At 54.1% G+C, this 27,220-nt stretch overlaps 2 protein-coding genes across 5 annotated transcripts in view; both read right to left on the bottom strand.

Moving 5' to 3' along the window:
- Window positions 1-27,220, bottom strand: part of LOC122367320 (ribosomal oxygenase 1-like) — a 51,651-nt gene that overhangs the window by 3,297 nt on the left and 21,134 nt on the right. For all 4 annotated transcript variants that reach the window (XM_043340332.1, XM_043340330.1, XM_043340331.1 and 1 more), the window contains exons 5-8: window positions 26,407-26,627; window positions 25,772-25,879; window positions 861-1,073; window positions 405-524 (exon numbers count right to left, since the gene is read on the bottom strand). In XM_043340332.1, the coding sequence (XP_043196267.1) occupies window positions 405-524; window positions 861-1,073; window positions 25,772-25,879; window positions 26,407-26,627 (662 nt within the window). The remainder of the gene's footprint in view (window positions 1-404; window positions 525-860; window positions 1,074-25,771; window positions 25,880-26,406; window positions 26,628-27,220) is intronic.
- On the bottom strand, window positions 3,925-9,814 carry LOC122367319. Its single transcript, XM_043340329.1, has one exon. The coding sequence runs from the start codon at window positions 7,681-7,683 to the stop codon at window positions 5,137-5,139; it is 2,547 nt and encodes an 848-aa protein (XP_043196264.1). The 5' UTR covers window positions 7,684-9,814; the 3' UTR covers window positions 3,925-5,136.

The raw sequence follows: 27,220 nt of genomic DNA on the forward strand, positions 1-27,220 counted from the left end.
AGCAAAACAGAAACAGAGGAAGACGGGTCAGATCAGGGGGGGGGGGCAGGGTAAAACGTGAAAGGGGCAACACAGATCTTGTCTGAAAGTAGCCTAACGGATAACAAAAACAGTAGATCATGGTGTTTTATTTACGAAGATTGCTACAACGTCTAAAATCTGTTCATTGCTAGCTGTTAAGCATCGACCACGTGCATACCAATAACAGCTGAACACACCCAGCCTGTGGTAAAGGTAGACCCTGTTTCTTAGATTATACGAGTGAGGTTCCCAAGCATCTCAACTCTTCGGACTGCCTGATGACACCGTTTCAGGCATCCCTTCCTAACGCCTCGGTTGGGTGGGACAAGTTCTAAGCTCCCTGCGGGATGAGAGGTACCCGCTTCTTACGATCAGCGTCTCACCTCTGAGTGGAGGTGCTCTCGTCGTTCACGATGCCGGCGTGGCCGAGGAATCCGACGGGCAGCCCGCGGCGGAATTCCACATCCTCAGAGATGGCCGTCTGTAGTGCTACGGGCACCATCCTGCGGAGAACCAGCACACATGGGGATAAGAGGAGGGCACGGATAGGACATAAAGCGCGACAAAATGGCATTTGTCAAAGATCAGACGTGTTGGCATGTTATATTCAAGCGAAGAAAACGAGATTGAATAAAAATAATGTTGTATGATGACTTTGAAGATATATTCGCACAAATCAATCTAACCATGGTATTGCGAGTACGAGTGCACACAACACATGCAGGGTAAGCGGGCACCTACACGACGTGGAAATGTAACGACAGAATATGTGACAAAGTCAACGTCTCCCCATATCCAGCCAGTACCCGGTGAGTCCGACCCCCCCCCCTGGGGCTCACTTTTCTAGCAGGTCGGCCCAGGCCACGTGCTGGTAGCAGGAGATGGTGATGTGCATGCTGTGTTCGTCCGGCAGCGAGCGGCCCTGGTGGATCGTACCCCGAGGAAAGTACAGCAGGTCACCGGCCTTCAACGTCACGTCCAGCACCGGCGGCGACGTCACGTCCTCCGGCCGGAAGTTGCCAGATGAGTCACGCGCCAGCTCCTCGCCCGGCCTGGCAACATAAGAGCGATTGGAGATTGTTTGATGGGCCCTGTTACGTCAATAACATTTTAACGATTGTTCTTGCCGGGTATCGTAAAAGGGGCCAGTTACTTTAAATGACTGTATTCGAAATTCGTAAAACTATTAGCCAAGTGTCGATACAAATTCACCTCGTTTCACCTCATCCATCATTCACCCAGACTGTTCTACATTTTTCATAATTTTCCATCATTGTTGGATTTCATGTGAAATCTGCACGGATCCTCCTCATAAGGATAATTGATTGGCACTTTCAGAAATAACACCCTCCCCCCGCCAACGGAGCGGACCAGGCGCACACGAGCTCATGACCCGGGCGCCTCCTCCAGCAGGCAGAGCCGCCGGGCGGGGCGGTGCACTTCTCCTCCACGGACCAGTACGCGCGCCGACCGGACGCGGCCATCAGGCCCAGGAACTGTCTCGGTCACGCGTCCCAGGGGCCACTGGCCGCGCGGGCTGCCGTTCTCCACGATGAGGACGAGATCCCCCACTGCCAGGCTGCGACTTTCCGATCTCCACTTCGGTCGGCATGCCAGACCTGGTACATACTCTCGAAGCCATCTCCGCCAGAACTGGTCTGTTAGCGCCTGGCTCTGCCGCCAAACTCGTGTAGAGCAGCTCTCTTCGTCTCGGAACAATCCTGGAGGCAGGCGCCTGACCGGACGCCCCAACAGCAGATGATTGGGCGTCAGTGCCTCCAAACTGTTCGGGTCTGTCGACACGTGCGTGAGTGGGCGGCTGTTGACAACTGCTTCCACTTCAGTCAGAACAGTGTGCAGTACTTCCTCGGAGACAAGCAGCCGCCCGCGGACAGCTCTCAGCGCGCGTTTGACAGTCCCCACCATCCGTTCCCAGGCGCCGCCCATATCACAGGCAGCCGGTGGGTTAAAATGCCACCGGATGTCGTGTTGAGTGAGCTCATCGCTGATAGTGTGCTGGTTCCATTGTCGCAGCTGCTGGCGTAGCTCTTTCTCTCCAGCTCGCAGACACGACCCGTTGTCACAGAAGACGTCTGATGGCGGACCACGTCGTGCGATATATCTGCGGAAGGCCATCAGGAAGCTGTCGGTACTCAGGGAGGATGTCAGCTCCAGATGGACCCCGCGCGTGGAGAGGCACGTGACCAGCATACACCACTTCTTCTCGATTCGTCCTCCATGCACCTTGATCTTTAGAGGACCGAAGAAGTCGAGCCCAATTGAACTGAAGGCGTACTTCGTGTCGAAACGTGCGGTCGGCAAGTCGGCCATGCGGGGCTGACACGGCTTAGCTCGGCGTCGTCGGCAAAGAGGGCAGTCAGCCACTACCTTCTTGACTTCTTGCCGGGCGCGCGGCACCCAGTAGGCCTGACGGAGCTCATTTAGGACATGTTCGGTTCCCGCGTGCATCAGTCGTCGATGAACTGCGTCGATGATGAGCCTCGAGATGCAGCTACTTCTCGGGAGGATCACAGGGTGGCGGGTCTCTTCTGGCATAGGAGCATTAGATAGCCGTCCGCCGACTCGTAACAGCCCCTCTGAGTCTAGCATTGGAGTCAGCTGCAGAAGACTGCTTGACGAAGGGAGCTCCTTACCTTCGTTCAGTGCATCAATCTCTTGAGCAAATGCCTCCCGTTGGGCACATCGCACCGCCATGTTTTCTGCTTCGTGTAGCTCCTCGACGGATAGTGGCTCCCGCTCGAGAGCGTTTGGCTGTGCGACCTGAGACTTCAGCACTCTCAACATGTTCCTCGTGAATCGCAGAATCCAGGCGACGGTTCTTTGGTAGCGGACCCATTTAGAGAACCGTTGTGGGTCAGGCAGGGTAAGGGTGGCCAGCCGGGTGCTGTGTTGTGTGACCATCACGGTCTTAAGCTCTGGATCCTCATCTTTCAGTGACAGCTGCTGGTCTGGTGGCCAGGCATCTTCTGACTGCCACAAGAAGTCGGGTCCCCTTATCCATCGGCTGTCTCTCTTCAGGTCGGAGGCTTTCGATCCCCGCGAGCAGTCGTCTGCTGGGTTGAGCTCGGTCGGCACATGACGCCACTGTCTGGGCTCAGACACGTCACGGATCTCGGCCACACGATTAGCAACGAACGTGTGGAAGCGCCTGCTGTTGTTCTCGATGTAGCTGAGGACGACTTTGCTGTCGCTCCAAAAGACCGTGTCACTTTGATTCAAGTTCAGCTCCTGAGCTACTTGGGCCGCCAAGCGCACAGCCAGCACCGCCGCCTGCATCTCTAGACGGACGATCGTCAACCTTTTTAGCGGCGCCACCCTACATCGGCTCATAATCAAGGAGCAGTGGATGGCACCGTCTGCATATTCGTGCCTGAGGTAAGCGACTGCCCCAAAGGCTCGCTCAGAGGCGTCACAGAAGACGTGTAACGTCTTCGTGACTGTTATCTTGGTGTGTTGCTGATACGCGTAGCATCTTGGGACTCGAATCTTCTCTATTGACTGCAACTCTGAGATCCAAGCTGCCACTTCGCTGCACTCCTCGTCAGAGAGAGGGCTGTCCCAGGTGTGTTCAGTCGACCAGAGTGTCTGCAGTATCATCTTCCCCATAACCAGGAAAGGGCTCGCCAGCCCCAGCGGGTCAAAAATACCAGCGATAACCCGTAAAATCTCGCGCTTTGTAGTTGGCGTTGTCGGCCCGACATTCGTGACTGTCGGAGCACTGGGACTCAGCTCATCTAGCTCTGCATCCCACTGCACACCCAGGACCTTCTGTGTCGGTAGTGACGCGTTTAGATCTACGGCACCAGCCGCTCTGTCTTCCATCGAGATCCTCGCAAGTACCTCCCTGGAGTTGCTGTTCCATTTGCAGAGTCTAAAGCCTCCCCTGGAGAGCAGCGCCGTCACTTCTGCCGCCGTCTCTTGTGCTGTATCGTTGTCTGGTTCAGAGGTGGCCAAATCGTCCATATAGAAGTCTCTTTCGACAATTTCACGTGCTCTGCGTCCAGCTACAGTGTCATCACTCTTCTCTTGGGCTGTTCGGCGTAGTACATAGCTGGCTGATGCTGGAGAGCTCCGAGCACCGAATATTACCCTGTCCATTTGGTATATATCTGGCGGACGGGTGCTATCCAGATCGCGCCAGAGATAGCGGAGTGAGGCCTGGTCCTCAGCTCTCACAGCCACCTGCATGAACATCTTCTCTATGTCGGCGCAGAGACCAACAGACCCTAGACGGAAACGTAGCAGCACCCCTGGGAGTGATCTTAGGAGGTCCGGTCCAGACAGCAGATGCCCATTAAGGGAGCTACCTCCATAGCTGCTCGCTGCGTCGAAGACCACGCGGAATTTGCCTGGCTTGCTGGTGACTGCGTGATGAGGCAAATACCAGGTGCGGTCATGTTGTACCAGCAGTTCCTCATCATCAAGCTTCCGCGCATATCCTTTCTTCACATTTTCCTCCATACTCTGTTGGTACGCTGTCGCCTTCTCAGGAGCTCGGCGCAGAGTCCTCTCTGTGTTTTCCAGCCGGCGCATGGCCATGGGGTAGTTGTCAGGCAGCTTGACATTTTCGTCACACCACAGCAGCCCTGTCTCGTAGCGATCGCCGCGCCACGTGGTAGTCCTTGCCATGATGTCTTCAGCTCGCCGGTCTTCCTGCGATGTCGGCTCTTTCATGTTGTACGCAGTACCAAATGCCTCCGTTGACCACCAGTCCTTCAGCATAGTCACCAGCTCGTCATCAGCTGAGCGGTGCTTGGAAATGTGCATCACTTCTCGCTGGCCATGGGTCACCAGCTGAGCCACATTTCCGGTCAGACACCAGCCAAAGTGGGTTCGTACTGCCACTGGTTGTCCTGGCTTGCCGACTCTGACCTCCTGCTGCAGCATGGCCTCCAGAACATTGGCCCCCAGCAGCAGTTCAACGGCCTTTCCATTGTTGTCTGGAATCACTATGTCATCCAGATGCTTCCAGGCCTTCCTTTGCTTCCAGTCCACGCTTTGAGGACGCACATTCAGTCGGACGACAACTCTGAGATCCAAGCTGCCACTTCGCTGCACTCCTCGTCAGAGAGAGGCCTGTCCCAGGTGTGTTGTTCAGTCGACCAGTGTCTGCAGTATCATCTTCCCCATGACCAGGAAAGGGCTCGCCAGCCCCAGCGGGTCAAAAATACCAGCGATAACCCGTAAAATCTCGCGCTTTGTAGTTGGCGTTGTCGGCCCGACATTCGTGACTGTCGGAGCACTGGGACTCAGCTCATCTAGCTCTGCATCCCACTGCACACCCAGGACCTTCTGTGTCGGTAGTGACGCGTTTAGATCTACGGCACCAGCCGCTCTGTCTTCCATCGAGATCCTCGCAAGCACCTCCCTGGAGTTGCTGTTCCATTTGCAGAGTCTAAAGCCTCCCCTGGAGAGCAGCGCCGTCACTTCTGCCGCCGTCTCTTGTGCTGTATCGTTGTCTGGTTCAGAGGTGGCCAAATCGTCCATATAGAAGTCTCTTTCGACAATTTCACGTGCTCTGCGTCCAGCTACAGTGTCATCACTCTTCTCTTGGGCTGTTCGGCGTAGTACATAGCTGGCTGATGCTGGAGAGCTCCGAGCACCGAATATTACCCTGTCCATTTGGTATATATCTGGCGGACGGGTGCTATCCAGATCGCGCCAGAGATAGCGGAGTGAGGCCTGGTCCTCAGCTCTCACAGCCACCTGCATGAACATCTTCTCTATGTCGGCGCAGAGACCAACAGACCCTAGACGGAAACGTAGCAGCACCCCTGGGAGTGATCTTAGGAGGTCCGGTCCAGACAGCAGATGCCCATTAAGGGAGCTACCTCCATAGCTGCTCGCTGCGTCGAAGACCACGCGGAATTTGCCTGGCTTGCTGGTGACTGCGTGATGAGGCAAATACCAGGTGCGGTCATGTTGTACCAGCAGTTCCTCATCATCAAGCTTCCGCGCATATCCTTTCTTCACATTTTCCTCCATACTCTGTTGGTACGCTGTCGCCTTCTCAGGAGCTCGGCGCAGAGTCCTCTCTGTGTTTTCCAGCCGGCGCATGGCCATGGGGTAGTTGTCAGGCAGCTTGACATTTTCATCACACCACAGCAGCCCTGTCTCGTAGCGATCGCCGCGCCACGTGGTAGTCCTTGCCATGATGTCTTCAGCTCGCCGGTCTTCCTGCGATGTCGGCTCTTTCATGTTGTACGCAGTACCAAATGCCTCCGTTGACCACCAGTCCTTCAGCATAGTCACCAGCTCGTCATCAGCTGAGCGGTGCTTGGAAATGTGCATCACTTCTCGCTGGCCATGGGTCACCAGCTGAGCCACATTTCCGGTCAGACACCAGCCAAAGTGGGTTCGTACTGCCACTGGTTGTCCTGGCTTGCCGACTCTGACCTCCTGCTGCAGCATGGCCTCCAGAACATTGGCCCCCAGCAGCAGTTCAACGGCCTTTCCATTGTTGTCTGGAATCACTATGTCATCCAGATGCTTCCAGGCCTTCCTTTGCTTCCAGTCCACGCTTTGAGGACGCACATTCAGTCGGACGACGGAGAACACCTCTGGTACTGTGACCGTCTTGGCGTTACTTCCTGGGGACAAGGAGGACACTTGTAGACTCGTTCTGATCGCGAGTCTGTTGTCTCCGCTTCCTTCAACATTGGCCAGTTGTAGCTCCCTCCTGTCTCCGTCAATCCCTAGCTCCTTAAGCACGTGCTCCTCGCACAGACTCGTATCGGCACCGGAGTCCAACAGTGCGAGGGTATCCTTGTAGCGTCCTTCAGTTCCATGAATCCGGATTGGAACAAGTTGTAGCAAGGTGCGCTGACTTGTATGCGTCTCCGTCTGCGTCATTGCCATTACGTCACGGGCGTCTGCCGTCGCCGTCGGTCTTGTTTGTGCGGGATGAGGAGATTGCGCCGACGGTATATGGAGAAGGCGATGGTGTCTCCCCTTGCAGCCCCGCTCTCCACAGACTGTCCTGCTCGAACATTTGCTCAGCCAGTGGCCAGTACTGAGACATCGGAAACAGCGACGGCCACTGCGCACGATGTGACCGCGCTCCTCCGGTGTTTTCTCCAGAAAAGATGGGCATTCGGCGAGTGCGTGGGCGCCACTTTGGCACACAACACATTCAGCACTGACAGCCGCTCCTGAAGCAGTCGCTAAAGTTGTGCGCTGAGCTGAACTTGTGTTCCCTCTTGTGTCGCCCCGGCGCCTGTTCAGCGGTGCCGGTGTATGCGCTGATCTGGCGACACTGTCCTGTACCTTTGAGCAGAGCGCAGGCTGAACGCGGCGGCCCGCCAGCACTACTTTCCCAAGCCAAGAATCAATGTCCTCCAGAGTGGGTACGTGTGGCATCATTTCCACTTCTAACTGGCCCCACTGCCAGGCCAGCGTGCTTGGTAGCTTGGCTATCACCTGCTGCATTGAAGAGGTCGCGGCCAAATCCGCTTGGTAGCCCATGCTCTTTAGTACGCACACGGCCGTGTGCAGGGCTCGCGACAGACTTGTCAGGCCAGCGATATCGTTGTGCTTCACTACCGGGTGCTGAAGAATGCTGCTGAGTGTGCTCTGGACGACAGCAGTCGGGTTTCCAAATTGAGTCTCCAGCTCGCTCAGCGCCACTTCATAGAGCGACATGTCACAGAGCAGACCACGCACGGCTTCACGAGCGTCTCCCGTTCACGGGAGACCCGTTCACGTCTCCCGTGACGTGAACGGGTCTCGCCAGCTCCTGCAGTCAGGAGCTGGCGACCAGAGCAAGCTGGAGCCGGGGCCCGGACCTCGGGAGCGACCACCTACCCATGGTGGTCGAGCTCCGAGGAGTGTCGGAACCCCCACAACGCAGGCGCAAGACCCGGTGGGCCCACCACAAGGCCGACTGGCTGCAGTTCCGCGGGAGCTGTGAGGCGGCCCTCGCTGAGCCGCCCCTCCCGGAGGCCACGGTCCAACAGCTGTCCTCTCGCTTCACAGCCGCACTCCAGGAAGCCGGGAAGAGACACATCCCCCGAGGTGCTCGCCGAGACGCAAAGCCATGGGCCCTGCATCCGGATGTGTTGAGAGCGGCAGAGGAGCGACAAGCGGCGAGACGGGCTGTGACAGCCGAAGATCCCTCATCCAAGACGCGCTGGATCAATGCCAAGAAGCGTGCAGCAGAGGTGGAGGCACGAGTCTCTCGAGAGTCTTTCCGAGAATTCGTCACCACTGAACTGAACCGCCCGTCCAGCGTCGGTCGAGTCTCCCGAATGCTCAAGAAGTGGGAGGGAGGAGGAGATGACGAACACCGGGACGGCGAAGCGATGAAGGCCGGCGACCGACTTCTCGTCTCCGCCGAGGCAAAGGCGAACGCCTTTGCACATCAATATGCCACTGTCTCGAGGCAAGTGAGGAGTCCCAAGATAGACCGAGCGGCGCGGGAGCGGCTGAACCGGATAGACCGACACACATGCTCCGAGTGTCAGAACGACCGCACCGGGTGCTGCTCGGCCTTCACTGAAGAGGAACTCGCTCAAGCCATCCAGAAGACACAACTGCGCAAGTCCCCCGGCCCCGATGGCATCACACCTGAAATGCTGCGGCACCTTGGTCCGGTGGCCCGGAGCGCACTGCTCCACCTCATCAACCAGTCATGGAAGACAGGAGCGGTCCCCCAAGAGTGGCGCTCGGCAACCGTGGTACCGATACCGAAAGCATCGAAGGATAAGAGGCTCCTGTCAAGTTACCGGCCAATTGCCCTCACCAGTTGTGTAGGGAAACTCGCCGAGCGGATGCTACTCCCCCGGCTGGAGTTTCTGGCCGAAGAACGCCGACTCATCCCCCCCGAACAAGTGGGGTTCAGAGCAGGAAGATCGGCGGAGGACAGTATCGGGCGACTTGTGCAAGACGTGCAAGACGGATGGCAGAAGCCAAAGAGAGACAAACGGTCAAAACGCCAGGACGGAGAGTCAGCACAGAAATTCCTCCTGACAGCCTTCGACTTCAGTAGAGCGTATGACGTCGTAGACCACAAGTTACTGCGTCTGAAACTCCTCGAGAGCGGCCTCCCCCTCTGCCTTGTCCGGTGGGTATGGGGATGGTTACGCGACAGAAGAGCGAGGGTTGAAGTTCAAGGAGCCCTCTCCAAGTCGAGGTTGTTCCGCGCCGGGCTGCCCCAGGGCAGTGTTCTGTCGCCCTACTTGTTCCTGTTGTGGGCGGCAGACCTGGCCGAGGCCCTCCGAGCGCCGGGCACCTCCCCCTACATATACGCCGACGACACGGCAGTTCTATGCTCGGGCAACACCATTGAGGTGGCGAGAGGTCGAGCGCAGACAGCGGCAGACGCCCTCGTCGCGTGGGCTCATCACAACAAGATGCTGGTCGCCGGGGAGAAAACCCAACTACTGGTGCTCTCCCAGAACGCCCGAGACGCCGTCCGAGGCACCATCAAGGTGGCAGGAAAGACGGTGCAGGCGAAAGACACCCTAGTCCTCCTCGGCATAGAGCTCGACCGCCGCCTCCAGTTCGGTGCCCACTGTCGTCGTCTCCGGAAACGAGTTCGCCCCCGGCTGGCTCACCTGCGCCGCCTCGGCGGACGCAGCTGGGGCCTGGACGAGGATGCCCTGAGGACGGTGGCCAACGGCTACGTCCGCGGGGCGCTCGAGCACGCCGCCGCCGCGTGGCTGCCGGCGGCCGCCCCCTCGCACGTGGAGCTCCTGGAGCGGGAACTGCGGGGGGCGGCCCGCATCATCACCGGGTGCCCACGATCAACACCGACCCACGCGCTGATGGCGGAGGCTCGACTAGCCCCGATGGAGGAGAGGGGATGGACGTTGGCCGCCAGGCTGCTGGGAAGGGCGCTGGCCCTGCCGCCGGGGGACCCCCTGCGCGCGACCGCCGAGGCCTCGGCACCGGCGCGCCTGGCCTCAGTTCGGGGGTGGAGAGAGCGGGGCCGCCGGGCCTGGGAGAAGGCCGGTGTCGCACTGCCGGTGGAGCCGGTGCTCCCCCCTCGGATACCGCCGTGGCGGCAGTCATCAGGCGTCACCTTCAGGATGGACGTGGGCCCCCTCCGGGCCGGCGCCGCGGCGGCGGAAAAGGAGCGCGCGGCCGCCCTGCACCTCGCGTCCCTGCCGCAGTGCGCCGTCTGGCTGTGGACGGACGGGTCCGCGGCGGGCGGAGTCTCGAGGGGCGGAGCTGGGGCCGTGATGGTCTGGCCGGATGAAGAGACCGAGGAGCTGCGGGTCCCGGCCGGACAGCTATGTTCCAGTTACCGCGCAGAGATGGTAGCGCTGGTGACCGGCCTGGAGACCCTAACCCAAAGAGACAGAGACCAGGACCTGCCTATCGTGGTCTGCACGGATAGCCTCTCAGCAGTGGCGACCCTGCGCAACGGCCCGGCCGCCCAGACCTCCCCGCTGGGGGTAGCGGCTTGGAGAGCCATGTTCGCCCTCTCGGAGAATGGCCGGAAGATCCACGTCCAGTGGGTCCCCTCGCACTGTGGTGTGGAGGGTAATGAGCGAGCCGACAGAGTGGCCCGAGAGGCCGCGGAACTACCACAAGACAGCGTGCCTGCAGACATCAGGACAATCACCCGAGCGGTGGCTAGGGCCGCCCGCGACGACACGGTCCGGGCCTGGCCCCCCGGCTGGTTCCGGTCGCTGATGGGGGGCCGATTCCCCCCACCGGTGGCGGGGCTGGACCGGGAGCGCGCGGTGGACGTCCACCAGCTGCGAGCCGGGCACTGGTCGGGCTCCAGGGCCTACTTGCACAGGATCGGGGCCGTTCCCTCTGTGGGATGTGAGGGCTGCCGCGACGAGGGCTGTGTGGCGGCCCGCTGCCCCCTGTGCAATGAGGAGCCTGACACGCCGGCACACGTGCTGCTGAGATGTCCGGCGCTGATGCGACTGAGACATTCAACCCTGGGTCACATCCATCCCAGGCTGGAGGAGGTCCGGGAGACCTCAGTGGTGGCGGCCCTGGCGGCCGCCGCCAGACGCTTCCAGAGCCGCCTGGCTATGCTCCCGTGAGGAGCAGAGGGAGAAACAACAACAACAACAACAAGCGTCTCCCGTCAGGAACGACTGGAGGTGAATCATGCGCTCTGTGTCAGTCAGTGACGCATTATCATGAACCAGGGCTCGAAAGAGCGAGATCCACCGGGGCCACTCTAACGGAGACCCATCAAACATCCCAAGCTGTATCTTGGGCAGCGAGGCATGAACAGGAGCGAAGTTTGTGTTGGCTTCAACCCATCGTCTTGTGCGATGGCTTCGATCGGGCGATCTGTTTGCCGGGTTGTTCTCTTGATCGGGTGGACGAGTCTGGTTACTCCCTCCCGCATTTCCAGGCTGCGCTCCGGCAATACTTTGACACGCTGCAGCTGGCGTGTCACCAAGCAGTGGACACTGGACCCGCTGATCAGACTGCTCGTTCTGAGCGCGAGCCATCGGGGTCGGCGGCACAGGGCTCACCCTGTCAACAGCGCGGTCCATGGACGGCGGCTGGTGCTGCATGGACACCGGTCGCATTCCATCTTCATCTGCAGTGCCGACCGAATTTCGCAATCCAACCTCTTCTTCCAATATTTGAAGCTCCAGCGCGTCTACCTCCGCTTGGTCAGCTGCCTGTCGTGCTTCAGCTAAAGCCTCATCTCTTGCTAGTCTCGCACGAACCTCAGCTGCCTTAATCTTCTCGTCTGCCACTCGCTTCGCCTGTTCGGCTTTGAGCTGTGATACGAGCGCTCGCCTCCTTACCGAACTGCGAGTGGTGGACGTAGAGCTCATTTCAGCCTCACTTCGGGTTTTGAGACTTGCAGATGCAGACCTATCACCGCAAGCCGATCGTACACTCATAGTTACGTTACCTATCGAATCGCAGTCAATCAATTCCTTAACTGGTTACAGTTATTTTACGGTACTGTATCCGGCCCGGAGGACCATAATGTTACGTCAATAACATTTTAACGATTGTTCTTGCCGGGTATCGTAAAAGGGGCCAGTTACTTTAAATGACTGTATTCGAAATTCGTAAAACTATTAGCCAAGTGTCGATACAAATTCACCTCGTTTCACCTCATCCATCATTCACCCAGACTGTTCTACATTTTTCATAATTTTCCATCATTGTTGGATTTCATGTGAAATCTGCACGGATCCTCCTCATAAGGATAATTGATTGGCACTTTCAGAAATAACAGGCCCCGCCGGGGTCTTGGATGACGCTGAGGAACTTTGGGAGAAACGATGAGAAAACTCATTTTCTCTTTACATCACAGAACTGTTTGGTGATTTGGTGACCTAATATCACTTTCAAATTTCCCATCAGCGAAAATTCGGGCGATCTGGGTGTTAATCTTAATTTCATCGGTTACATAAAAGCACTTTAAGAGTATTTTCTTAGAATCTTGAAATTTTGAATTCGGCTTACGGGCCGCCACAAATATACTTGCATATAGGCCCGGTGAGAGTAGGTATTTTGTTCATTGTGCGTTATACATTGTGCGTATAGATTATAGATTATTCATTATTCATAGATTATTCATATATATATTATTCATTGTGCGTATGTATATATATTTAGAACGTAAATATAGGAAGTAGTTTGGAGAGAGAGAGAGAGAGTAATGTCATGTCGACATTGAATGAGTGGCAAAACATACTAACCTCGAAGTGCCATACAAATACGAAACAACTGGATTGACAGCGATGCCAAGAAAAGAAAGACGTCGGATGGCATGGCACCACTCTAAAATGGACGTTTTTTTATCAAATCACCCGGTGGAAGTCGTGCCTCCGCTCAAACCGGCCTTTCAGGACACAACAGTGCTGGTGTGGACGGTTAGCCTTCGCCCCAGTGCACAGTGGGGATTTTTCCGATCTAGCGCCTATTAATTCAAAAAATATTTTTTGGATTTTTGTTTATTTTTTGTGTCAGTAGGGCTAAGAAATGTCTGAATTTTTCATATATGACATTGTTTTATCTGTATGTCCACAGCAAAACTAGGAAAAATGCGCCCAAAGTTCACACTCATGCGTGATTACTCAATGGGCTCAGCAAGGCCCGAAAGTATAGCTCAATTTCATTGTCCTGTCCTGTTGGTTTTAATCTTGCGAGGTCTTAAAGTTGCATATCGTCTGAAAGGCACCTTTATTAGGAATTGAATGGCAAACAGAAAGTATGCCACAACCTTACTAAGGTCACAAAAATGCCCTTTACAAAAAACCCTTACAGACACCATATTGAAGGAATGGTATTCTAAATAAATGTAGGAAATCAACAATGTTCTCCACACTTTTCCACTCCGAAATATATCCTATCGAATTCGCCACTTTCTTCTGCACAAGACAACGCCTAGTTTGGCTGCCGAAACTTGCCTGAACACGGAATATTCACATTAGAGTATCTTAACACCCCACTCGAGGAGCGCTAGGGCAAACAGCACGATATAGGTATGTTCCGGACATAGGCGAATAATTTTACTTCGTGATTTATATGATGCATATTTTCTGAGACACATTCATTAGGAATAGGATGACAAACGTAAATTATACATACTGTAACCTTATTAACCATCGCACTTGTGGGGAGGGGGAGGGGGAAGGGGTCGGATAAAACCCCATGGTTTTCCGCAAATTACTCGCGCAAAAAGCGGCCGATCGCGCCGAAACTTTCGGTACCCTCGAGATCATCAATTTTACATCTAACCTAAAAATTTCATGACTCTGACCCAACTGACCTTTGACCTGTGGCATATTTCTCGAGACCATGTTTGGCCGGAATCGCGATTCGGCGTATGCCAGCTCACATTATCCGCGGTTTCCAGTCTTTTTGTGGTTTTAAACGTTCAAATATGTGAAATGATGTTGGTGCCATGCATAATGGTGGGTGTCAAGGTCACGTGAAGGTCAAGTCAAGGTCATTGACCTTTTGATGACCTTGGTTCACTTTTTCGAGTTTTACTTGTTTCTAGGGTAGTTTTTGGTGCTGATTTCGATTTTAGCAGCCATTTGAATATTTACGAAGTAGTTCTAGTGCCTTCGTTCCATGTTACGAAGCTATCAGTAGTAGGTGACACTTCTATGGATGGCCGGCAGGACGCCTACTAATTGATCTAACCTGACCTGACCCGACCTGGCGTAAATGCATAAAGACATCGTCTGTGATCAAAACTAACATGAAATTCGTGATCAGCACCCCAAAATACCCCGTAACACCCTAACTTTGCGAAGTTTCAAGAGGTCTCGATTTCCCAACTTTAGTTGGGTCATTAACCTGACTTGGAAAGTCAGCTTATGACCTTGGACTTTGAAATTGGATATATTCGGCCTAATTTCGTCATAGGCAGCACGCTTGACTTTTCCGCGAAGCTCTAGCTTGATCAGGGGCCAAACGGCTGAGCGGGGGTCCAATTGAACCCCCTATACTATGTTGATTATGCACATTTACAGGTAAAATTCTCACCAGGACACACCAGCCAACATCTGTGCACAATCTGGCTACAATTCTACCTATGGTTTGCCCTCTACGAATAAATACGTGCTAGATCGGAAAAATCCCACTGTGCAGTGGGGGGGGGGGCATATGTTATCACCCTGTCGCGTTTTTTGCGTGTGAATAAAAAACCGCGGCGCGTAGCGCCGCGCCGCTTGGGGTAGCTTTTGGTTCATCAATTTTGGGACAATGTGTGAAATTTTTGACCCCAGGTCATGTCAGGTCAGGTCACCAGGTCAAGTTAACTGACCAAGCCTAAAAAACAGTTTGCAATCATGTCCAGCCTGCAGTGTTCGTCAGAAAGGTTTTAAACTTGGTGGATTGCATGCTGTTATGGGCAGGCTACAATTTGTATATCTCGGATTTTTTATATCCGTGACCTAAGGTCAGGTCAGTGGCGTGACCTTTCCATTACAAGTCAATGGAGAAAAATGAAAATGCCTCTAGAGATCCGTGTGTACGCATAGGTACAGTCCAAATATTTCAGAATCACAATGATTTGGACCTTCCGTGATGACCTAGGTGTCATTTTTGCTGATAGCCTCTAGAAAGGTCATCCGAGGTCATTTGAGGCTAAAAACAGCTTTTTCCCAATAACTCGCAATTGGAAAGAGATAGAACGCTGGGGATGGTCTCATTGTGTTTGTCTTGATGAGACGCATCGACTGATATGCAACATGACCTTTTCCGGTCAGGTCATGACCTTGACCTGAGGTCAAATTTTCAAGTTGACCTTTTAAGGTCAAAGTATAGTTCATTCGACGCGTCTTGGCGAGAGGAACACGATTCTGACAATAGAAATGTCGTGGCTTTTTGTAGTCGAAAGTTATTGTCGAAAAACACTTTTCGTAAAAACAGCTATTTTTGGAGTTGTTGCCCTCTGGAGGCTAAACCGTTGACCTGAGGTCAATTTTGATAATGACCTTATCAAAAGAAGAGTTCAAAAGGTATCGATTGCTGTTCCATGCGTTTTTTCTAGCTGCCCTAGTTCCTGAGATAACGGCATGTTTTCTGAAAAATACGAGTATGACAATTGGCAAATTTTGACCTTTGATGACCTCTGGTGACCTAATATTGCTCTAAGATGAAAAATGACTGAAATACTTTCAAACGTACGCATTTAGAGCTATCGACTGCTTTTTACCGCGTCTTTCTAGCCCTCTTAGTTTTTGAGCTAGAGGTGGGTGGTAACATATGCCCCCCCCCCCCCCCACTAGGGCGAAGTTGGCTGAGACCGCCACTGGGGCGCGGGTTAACAAAGTACAGGAACTGAGGCCGGTGACAATCTCACTTCCTGTGAGATCAACGTGCACTGCAAAAATATCGCTCAAAGCACAGAGCTCCCCGGCGGCCACAGCTGATAAGAACTGTCGCAAAGAAAAACAGTAGCATGGTTCTGTAAATGATATTGGACACAGTCGGCAGACAACAGCAGATGCTTTATGTTTAAATTTATCACACAGATGATCAAGACGAAAAATAATATGCTAAAACTCGATGTAAAAAAAAAAAACATCTTTGGTCCTTGCCCTTGCCTTCTACCTACTAAGAGCCGTCATACTAGTGGCGCGGCTCGTGATTAACCCCCCTAGTCAAAATTATTTACCCGATGCCCTGAATACTGGGCCGATGGGCCGAATACAGAGTTCGTCAGGGCCGAATACAGAATCGCGTATTGATGACGTGATCTGATGGAGGGCTCAGACGCAGCGTGCAGGCCCCTACTCTATGGATGCAGTCAGAAAGCCGTGGGGGCGTGGCCCGGGACAAAGTTCGGCGACTTCTCGGGGACAGACAGATACAAAACCGAATTCATGTCATCGGACGAGACAGACGGCAGAAATTTGACGCACGCTTCTTCCTATCATCGTACACTTTTTTCCTGTCACGAGCCGTATTCCATATCGCACCCTGTTCCTTAGTAGCAGCCTGCAGCCCTATCTCCAACATGGAGCCGCATGTCCGATCTCAGCGCAGAGCAGGCGAGCCGCTTGGCAGCACGGTACTGGTCCGATCCGCGGCCCCATCGTCTTAGGCCTCAGAGCGACCGGGTCACGTCAGAGACCGGGAGCGACGGGGAGCGTGGGTTGTCGCATCTTCCGGGTTCGAACGGAGCGAGTTTGTCTACGGACAGAAACGGGCTACAAACCGTTTCTGTATAATGCTAGTGTCCAAGTATTAGTTACCTACGCCATCGGCAAAAAAGAAACAAAAGTGTGAAAGTTAAAATGTCTAAATGAATGGCACTCGGTCGGACACGGATTAGTAGAAGGGTGGGAGTGGCAATTCCAGAATGGTTCGAGTGAACAACTGAGACCTTATATGGCAAAACGTAGGCACTTCTACTTCTTATAGAGCAGTCCTTGTTGGTCATTATAACATCGAGTGTTGATGCGGCGGGGTAGGTCGGAACATGTATCAACTGACAGTGATTATTTAGACACGAAATCGTACGAAAAAAAAAATCCAAGAACGAAGCGTCGTTCAGCCAGTCGCAGTCCATGTCTCCGACGGTAACAACAAGATAATTCGCATAATTGATGGTGATATGCTGATAATGTTCAGTGTTCTTCCAAACCTGATTGCTGGCCTGAAGTCCAGCAATGTCGTGATATGGTGGTCGGTAAATCGCGACCATCTTCTCACGGCTTTTATCCCAGGTGAGCAGCTACCAAAAGCCCTTGTTACACTGCCGAATTTTGGTACACGAATGTGCACGAATATGCAAGTCATCCTATGTCGCGGACCGATTCGGTATCTTTCTTCCACGGTCTTGGCATTTCGCAGACCAGTCGGTGTTCACCGCGCGACTTTTACGGTTCGTCACGACCGCCACGAATATTTCATGAAAAATGAAAATCTCGTGGCCGTTCGCCGAACTTATAATAAACGAACATGATCGCCAAACAGTCGCTGAGTCGCCGCCGACATGTCGCTGCGTGCGCCGACTTGTTGCCAAGGTATCGCCGACTATTCGCAACAGATTCGCCATTCATTCGCGATGTTCGCCGAACCATGGATCAGCTTCGACCCGCGCACGATTAGGGGGCCCCCACCCGTTTTCTGCAAATCGGGCTCTGTCGGCGAACTGTTCGCCTCTGTCGGTGAACTGTTCGCCGATTTCCTACACGACGTGATTCGGCGACAGAGTCGTGGCCAAAATTCGGCAGTGTAACACGGCCTAAAGAGCAGGGCTAAAAAGCGTATGGTAGTCGCCGACCAAAAGTTTTGTTCAGATGATGGTCGCAGCACTGACCAAGTGATAATTCTGTAGTCGTGGCAATATTCTATTCCTTTTTCAAAAATGTTCTTCGAAAAGTCGTTTCATCATAATTTGCGTTTTTGGTCGCATCATCGGGAAATGTGGCCTTCGTGGTAGTCGACCTCATCGGCAGGACGGAACTTTGGCCGCATTCGATGTCTCCCGGACGACGAAGATTCTACGTCTTCCGGCCAATGGCGTTCGGTAACAGCAGCCCAGCCCCCGCTGACAAAGAACGTCATTGGCCGGGCGACGTCGAATCTTCGTCGTCCGGAAGACATCGAATCCGGCCTTTGCTTTTGCTCTGACAAAGGGATTCGAGTTCGTTTGGCTGGTGGACAATTCAGGGGCGGATCCAGGAAAACTCCAAGGGGAGGGTCATGAATCGAAGTGGTGCCCCTACCTATACCCAAAATTAAAAACTCAACGGATTTCGTCCACTTCATTTTGGTGGTGCCCCCATTTTCAGTTTTTTTTTCTTCTTTTTTTTTAATCAGTATCTTAACTCTTAGCCACAACCACATTTACCAATTGTAAGCAAGTATATATGAATGTGCTATGTGTATATATGTTGTGGACGCTGAGTAATGAGTACTTACCAGGAACGTTATCAGGTAAGCAAATCGTTGTCAGTCCGACCGCCCCGACGAACTTGACCCTGGCGTCTAAAGGGTCTGTTCTTGACACTTCAGGCTTGTCAGGGGCACCAAAGTCCTTCCAGGGACACCACAAACCTGCCAGGGGCACCTACGGCCTTGTAGGGGCGCCACAGGCCCGCCAGGGGCACCACAGGCCTGCCAGGAAGCAGGGGCGCCGCAGGTCTAGCAAGTATACACGACAGGCCTGTCAGGGGCACAACGGGCCTGTTGGGCCCATGAGCACCCCTAGGGGCAGGGGCACCACAGTCCTTCCAGGGGCACCGCAGGCCTGTGAGGGGCACCAGCGGCCTAGCAGGGGCACCAGTCAACACAGGCCTGCCAGGGGCACCACAGACCTGCCAGGGGCACCAGAGGCCTGCCAGGAGCACCACCGACCTCGCAGGGGTAACTTGGGCCTGTCAAGGCCCAGGGGCACCACGGGCCTGTCGAGAGGCACTTCAGGCTTTTCAGGGGCACCATAGTCCTCTCCGGGCGCAGGGGTAGCAGGGGCACCAGAGGCCTGCCAGGGGCACTGCAGGCCTAGCAAGGGCACCACTGGTCTACCAGGGGCACCACGAGCCTGTCATAGCCAGGCATCTCAGGCTTATCAAGGCCCAGGGGCACCACAGGTCTGTGAGGGGCACCAGCGACCTAGCAGGGGCACCAGTCAACACAGGTCTGCCAGGGGCGCCACAGACCTGCCAGGGGCACCACAGACCTGCCAGGGGCACCAGAGGTCTGCTAGGGGCACCACCGGCCTCGCAGGGGCACCTTGGGCCTGTCAGGGTCACCACGGGCCTGCCGAGGGGCACTTCAGACTTTTCAGGGGCACCAGTCCTCTCCGGGCGTAGGGGTACGGTTCTCCAGGGTATTAGTCGTTGGTCGCTCGGCGAGCGGGAAGGCAACCAGTTCCGCCCCTGTATCGCGTGACCCCTTGCTCCGCCCAGTTACGCACGAGCGTACTCCACGCCGCGTAGTAGCGTGGGGAGGGGAGGGTTAGAATGGTGGTATGTGTAGAGGCTAGAACCGGTTTCCACCGCCATGCCAGCGCCCAGCGACATGGAGCGGGGTCAGTGACCAGGGCGCAGGGAAAGGTCAGAGGTCAGCTATAACGTGGAGCTTTGTGTCTCCCTCCCCTCCGCGTGTAACGACCGCACGACAGCGGCCGGCCGCCAATCAGGCTTGACATGTCAAGGTCACCCGCAGTCAACGGGCTCAGAGGCTTGGTCGAGTGCGTGTCCGTGGCTGACGACAGTCTCGACCATTTGCTATGGTGCCGATAGACTAGCGTGGGTAATAAGTTTTTGTTCAGTGCATATGGCTGCTGGGAAGTGTCATCTTGATATGATGCTTTGTAACGCGTATGATACGCTTAAAACCTCGCTGGCAGTGGCCGAGAGGAGAGGGAGGGGGGGGGGGGGAAGGTGGGGAGGCTGGTGCCGCCTCCACATGTTTATTTTTGTTGATAGCTGCGAGAGCTGAAATTTGGCAAGCCTGACCTTTGATTCAAGCTGAATTTTTATGACAGCAGCTGTATTTTCACCCTCGTCCATATTGGTGTTTTGCCAGCGTCTGTCTATCGTAAAGGGGGGGGGGGGGGAGGAGGGTCCGTTGGACCCCTTTGCCGTTCAGCCCCTGATCGAGCTAGAGCTTCGCGGAAAAAGAGCGTGTTGCCCGTGACGAGAGGAGGCCGATGATACCCAATTTTAAGGTCCTAGGTCATTGGTTGACAGGTCAATATAACTCAAAAGTGTTAAAAAGGGACCTGTTAGAGCTTCGTAAAGTGAAGCTGTTTTGAGGTTTTGAGGGGTGCTGATCACGAATTTCAAGTTAGTTTTGATCACAAATGATGTTTTCGTGCATTTAGGCCAGGTCGGGTCAGGTCAGGTCAGGTCACATGCTACGAGGGAACCAAAACTACTTCTTAAATGTTCAAACGGTTTCTAAATGCGAAATCAACTCCAAAATCTACCCTAGAAACATGTAGAACTCGAAAGAGTGAACAAATGTCATCAAAGGTCAGTGACCTGACTGACCTTCACGTGACCTTGATACCCACTAGAATCCATGGGATCAACATCCTTTCACATGTTTGATGAAAATAAAACGCGCTCTTCTCGAAATACGCCAAAACGCGATTCCGGCCAAACATGGTCTCGGAAAACAGGACAAAAGTCAAAGGTCTTTTGAGTCAGGGTCATACATATTATAGGGTAGGCGTAATATTGATCAACTCGAGGGTACTGGAAGTTTCGTCGCAATCAGTCGCTTTTTGCGCGAGTTATTTGCGAAAAACTGAGGGTAGGAGGTCTGTTCGACACCCTCCTACAAGTGCGAAGGTTAAGGTCAGGCCATGGATGATATAACACTCATCTCTGATATTATTATCTCATCCATGGTCAGGCCGTTGACCAATGACGTCAAAAGTGAACCTCTGTAAGCTCCCAAAATGTCGCGACGTCGTAACACCCTTCGTGCCAGGGGACCTTTCACTGGGTAATGAAGCTTATATGATCTACATAGTACTACCTCCTAGAGGCCTCACAACTTGTGTGTAATTATCTCGTATTTTTCTTAAGCGTCACCTGAAGTCAGGTCGGTCACGCAACCTCACGATTATTAATCAATTGGGAAATATGAAAGCTGTTATATTGGCGCCGGGAGCCGTCTAAAGCTGTCTCAAGCGCATTAATTCGCAATTTTATAAATCTTTGCAAGCCCTAGCGCGCGGCCAGCATTCACTTTTCCATTCTTAATTTAGGCGACTTCATTTATGACGTCACTAAGGTCACAGGAGTTTTCACCAAAAAGTCCCGATCAAATTGAGCTAGCGAGTCGGGAAGCCACCAGTGGACTTGTGAGGACCTACCGAATCTAAGAAGCGATATGACCTCCTTGGGCCAGCTTCGTGGCCTGAGTGGCTCTGCCCTGACCATGACCTGATGTGAACACCTTAAATTGACCTCAACAAAAACAAAGCGTATACTATTCGACGCGCTTGAGCATGCAAAACTCGATGGTGCCATTATCCTGGCTCTGTAATCACTTATGGTGGTTGTTTACCAAAAACCGATCCCGCGATTTGGAGCACTTATACTGACCTCAGAGTTTATCGGTTGACCTGAGACATTCAACTCGGGTACCAGTTGCTGCATCTCATACGACGCACGCGCTCAGTTTTATCTGCAAGGCGCTAGCTCAATTAGGGGCAAAAAGACGGAGAGGGGTCATAATCGCCCCCCCCCCTCGGCCGGGGTATATGCAGAAAACCCAAAATTCCGTTGAGGGTTAAGCACTGAAGTGATATATTATGATGCGAGAAGGTATAGGTCAAAACGAGTATGCACACGAGCGGGTGTGAATAAAACTGTGTTTGGGGTATGCCTTTTTTTTACTATACATTCGATTTGCTTTAGTTATTGGTAAGAACAGATACAACCAAGAAGAGCGCCCCTGAAGAAAAGGTGGCGCACCGGACAGGTGCGGTTTTAAGGTCTAAGGTCAGTCGGGGACCTCTAAGTTCGGATCAAGCGCTACATGTTAGGGGTAAAAAAATGGGAACAAAAAAGCATCCCGATTTTGGCAGCATCGTCATGCTTTGTCACGGCACTCATCCACTCCCTCGGCCGAAATATTATTTCCTTTTTGTATGAGTTCTGGCATAATCCCGCCCATTATGCTGCATGTTGTTTGCCATGAAAAAAAAAAAAACAATGTATGCTCAGCTACGTTCTACGCAGTACGCACTAACCTAACCACCATCCAATCATCCACCACTAGCCACCATCCCGTTCTGTGCTCCCTTCCACCCCACACGAATCAGCCGAGCTACTAGTCAGTCGGGCTAGCGCTATCCTATCCTCCCTTCCCGACTGCACAGCGCTAAAACCCAGAGCCGCGACTTCCCGAGCGCGACCTCTGGGCTCTGACCCCACGCGGTCCGATGGGTCGGCCGATGCCTAAGGGCGCGCCGCGCGCCGGCCACCCGGATAGCCTCTGCCGAGTCTCCCTTTCATACACCGTTTACTACGCGCTCGATTCATTCATGATTCTGTGTTTCCGCGTTCCTGTCGTTAGATGGCTCTACTGATGTCATAGGCGATCCCAGGAAGATTGCGGCCAGAATACCCCAAACGGCAGAAAATGAGGTTTTTGGTGGATATCTCGGAAAGTATTTGGCATACAACGATGCAATTTCACAGTCTCGTGGTAAATGTGCATACACATAATTCGGGTTGAGACTTATGCATTTGAACATTATATAGGACCAGATATGTCCGAAAAAGCAAAACCAACAAGACTTTTACTGGAGAACCGTACCAGCGGCCTAGCAAGGGCACCAGAGGTCTGCCAGGGGCACCAGCGGCCTAGCAAGGGCACCAGAGGCCTGCCAGGGGCACCACAGGCCTAACAAGGGCACCACGGGCCTGTCAGGGGCACCTCAGGCTTGTCAGGGCCCAGGGACACCACAGTCCTTCCAAGGGCACCGCAAGCCTGTCAGGGGCACCAGAGGCCTGCCAGGGGCACCACAGGCCTAGCAAGGGCACCACTGGCCTGTCAGGGGCACCTCAGGCTTGTCAGGGCCCAGGGGCACCACAGTCCTTCCAGGGGCATTACAAGCCTATCAGGGGCACCAGAGGCCTAGCAAGGGCACCACAGGCCTGCCATGGACACCACAGGCCTGCCAGGGGCACCACCGGCCTTGCAGGGGCGCCTCAGGCCTGTCAGGGGCACCACGTGCCTGCCGGGGACACTTCAGGCTTGTCAGGGGCGTTACAGTCCTGTCAGGGCCCAGGGGCACCAGGCCCGTGGTGTCCCTGCTAGGCCTTTGGTGCCCCTGGCGGTCCTGTGGTGCCCCTGTCAGGACTGTGATACCCCTGATAGGCCGGTGGTGCCCCTGGCAGGTCTTTGGGCCCCCGGGCCTCAAGGGGGGGGGCCATGACCCATGTGACCCCCCCCCCCCCCTTGGATCCGCCCCTGGGACAAATACAGGTATTCTGCTTCGTTTTGGTACATATGCATCCCGAAATAGAATCTCCATACCACCGTGACCGAGTGGAATATAAGAACGGTCAGAACGCTTGGTTGAACAGCCTTGAGCCTGGAGACGACAACAGACGACCAGGTGCTGCAGGTGTCAGCCAGGTCTTTGAGACAGCCACCAACTTACAGTTGAACCAGGTCATCTCATGACAAAGTCTGCCACTTTTGGCTTCGGTAACTGAGTGTCGATACCGTACACTTTGATTTGATTGCTGGACCGCCCGACTCGGCCCAGTCCCGACGGTGCCTCCTGGGGCCGGCATTTATGGAAGCGTCTGCCTCGACGTGTCTTCTCCCAACACCTCTGTCCTCCACCAGCGGACCGCCGTCCTCTATCAGCGGGCGGCCGTCCTGTCCGGGGCGGTGTTTCACGGGACGCTGCTACCACGCTGCTATCAAATTGCGCGAGCTGACGTCACACTTGTGGTAGTGTTGGAGCCTGTTGATGTTTCCATGGAAACCCAATTTGACACGTGTAAAAGCAGCGTGCTGCTATCACCGGTGAAACAGGGCCCGGTCATGTGCTGTTTGCCCCTGTGACGTCCAGACCCTTCCGCCAACCGACCAGTCCCGTCACAGGGGTCCAATCTACGAAGTACCGCACTATTCTATTCTTGGCATCTGGTAACATGAACCATGATACTGGTTCTGGCGAAAGCGTATCCGAGTAACGAAACCATTCCAGAGACCGTCAGTAGGTATATGATGGAATGAAATGCGTCAGGACCATTGCCAAATCCTTTCTCTGGCATTGGGCCATGGTGCCATACGCCGTGCCCCCGTGCACAGTGGGGAGGCACGCCCCCCGCTCGCGAGCCAATGGGCGTGTCTGGAAAAGTGACGTCATACATGAGGTGACGGCGCGGTCACCGCCCACCGCGCCGGGGTCATACGACAGGGAAGCCACGCGATATTGAGGAGCCCGGGCGGCGTCTGGGGCACGGGCCGAGAGTGCAGAAGTGACCGGCGGGCGACGGTATCAAGTGACGGGGACGGCTCGTTGCATGGTGACAGAGTATGCGGTAGTTTGATGAATGCAATGAACATAGCAAGCCGATCATGGCTAGAGTCTGGCCGTAGCAGTCGGCATCGTTGATATTTACACCCACGCGCCAAGTCGGCAGCGGGCGGGTCGGCCGGTCGCATTGAGCAGGCCGTTGGTAAATGCGGTGCAACATAACATAACTCAGGAAGATTTAGGTCGGATTCGATGTCACCCAAACGACGAAGATGCTACATCGTCCGGCCAATGACGTTCTATGTCGGGGGTGGGGGGGGGGGAGGGGTTGGGCTGCGGTCACCGAACGCCACGCCTTTGGCCGGACGACGTAGAATCTTCGTCGTCTGGGAGACATCGAATGAGGCCTTAGGCTTACTCAGTCACGCGCTTGTTCTGCCCTGTCGCTCACAGAGCTCGCCCACGCACTGCACTACACAATGGGGCATGAGGGAGTCGCGATGAGAGAGATCCATGTGAGGGCGGCGAGTCCGCACACGGCGACGCACATATCCGGCTGATAACTTGGGTCTGGTAAAATCGTGTGAATTCGGGCGCTAAAGCAATGAAATCACGTAGCTCTAGCCATCAAGCATGTATGCATCAAGGCTATTGCAACTTACAAGCGTGTTTACTGCACCACAGACCTAGTCTCTTTATTATGTAGAAAGAAGTACGTGATTAAACGCATAGGTTCAAGTTTTCGTGCGCATAGGAAGGCGTTTGGATGACGAATTCACACCACCATTCGCCTTCCGATGTAGGAATTCTGGGGCACTGTAGGCCATATTCCAGTGAACGTGAAACGTCCGTCCTAGGAAAAGCGTCACATGGCGTCACATAGCGTCACATCCGGAAGTTCTGAGCAGAGACATGTCGTCAGCAATCAGGATAAACACCCTAAAGTACGGCAACCGTAAATGATCACTCGCAAACAGAGATGGACAGGACAGTACAGGTGAATCTAGATTTGAGTCCGGACCGTTGGTGTCAGAGTGAGCACAGTGTCACTATTCTGAGATCAGCGCAGTGTTCAGTGGGATAGGAGTGAGCTCGCTGGGTACAACCCGTGCAAACTGCATGGCAACCATCAAGTATCCGCCGCTATGGAGATCGGATGGCAGCTCATGATCGGCATTGTTAAATTGTCAGCTGCTGCCAGGCTACGGTTACTGGTTAGCAACACTAGGTCCTGAGTTCAAATGAATACGTCACACGACGACCGTCGACGAACGACCTTACAGCGTGACTATTTGCTTTATTCGTATTATATTACGCCGACGAGGGGTGCGACAGTCCGCCGCCCCGTCGATCCCGACTGACCTGGGCGCGTATATCCGCCAGTGTTTCTTTCCCTCCAGCTGCAGCATAAAGGCCTCGATGTCGTCGTAGTGTGGCGCAAACCCCTGCGTGCCGGGCGGCGTCAGGTACCTGTTGGACAATTAGGGCGCCACGTCAGTCTCATCACACCACACGTGATACGGAAAACAATATAAACATTGATGGGTAATGACACACGAAATTCGACTGCGAAGACAGGAGCAATAAAACCGATGTTTGCATCAACATACGATCATTTACATTTTTAGACGTGAGCGGATGCTAAAGAATTACACCATATCTAACGATGCAAATAATAACAACAGAAAGTTACATTCGACGCTTAAAAACAACAGTCCTATGGACAGTGGACAACCAACCCTCAAGTCAGCATATATTTCTGTCCCTACTTCTTCCTTGCCACGGAACGCATCCCCGATGCACCTTTTATCCATACTAGAACTAACATAAGCCGCAACTATTTCTCTTACCTCCAGCCCTTGTCTCTACCCAAAAGGTGAAAAGGGTTCCCGAATACGATTTTCCCTAATACCAGCCCCGTTCTCTTCTCTCCACACCAAACTAGCACACCGGCTAAGACCATTCCCCGCTCTCCCTTCCCGCTCCCCCGGACTCACACATTGGCTCCCACCATGCAGCCAAAGTACTCCTGCAGCGCCGCGCACAGCCTCCACACGGCTCCACAGTAGGTCTGCGGGTTGAGCAGGCGCACCGAGCACCCGTTTCGATAGTAGTCCCATACGACAGGCGCGTGCGCCCGACCGGCCGGGTTGTGCGTCTCCCGCTCTCCCTCAGAGTATGAGGTGACGTCTAGGTTACGGCCGAACTGGATGTTCTCCTGTGGAGAGACAGAAGGGGTTAGGTAGACGTGGTGTGGGAAGGTAGACGTGTGAGAAGGTAGAGGCGCGAAAGAGCGAAAGAGTGTGTTGGGGGATCTTTATTGTTAAGTGCTGAAAAAAATAGTAGATTTGGGGACACTGGTCTACAAAATGGAGGCGAGGTACTGCATGGCTAGTCATCAACGATTGCGCAGAGATGCACAAACATTACGTCATCGTCCGAGTACTCTGACGTCACACTTCTTAAAATGCAAACTGACTTGTTCTGGAACTGGTCAGGGTCCTGTTGTGAACTGTGCACGGAAGCGGAAGAGGAAGAGGTTCGGTGAGGGCAGCAGACAGCGGGGAGTCGGGTGTTTCAGTACGGAGAACGGCCTGTCACCACCACACCGCGGGTGTCTCTGTGACGGCGACCAGTGACATCGCTGGCGGCGGGAGGGCGGGGGTCAGTTGGAAAGCGGCACCGGTAGGAAGTGCGGTCCGTCACCAGACCGTGCCGGACCACAACCTCTACGCCCGTTCCTACGTCTGTTCCGTTGGTCCATTCTAAAGGTCCAATCTAAAGGTCTGTTCCGTATGTCTGTCCGGTACG

This window comes from Amphibalanus amphitrite, unplaced genomic scaffold (genome assembly GCF_019059575.1).
Source record: "Amphibalanus amphitrite isolate SeventyFive unplaced genomic scaffold, NRLGWU_Aamphi_draft 000863F_arrow, whole genome shotgun sequence".
Lineage (NCBI taxonomy): Eukaryota > Metazoa > Arthropoda > Thecostraca > Balanomorpha > Balanidae > Amphibalanus > Amphibalanus amphitrite.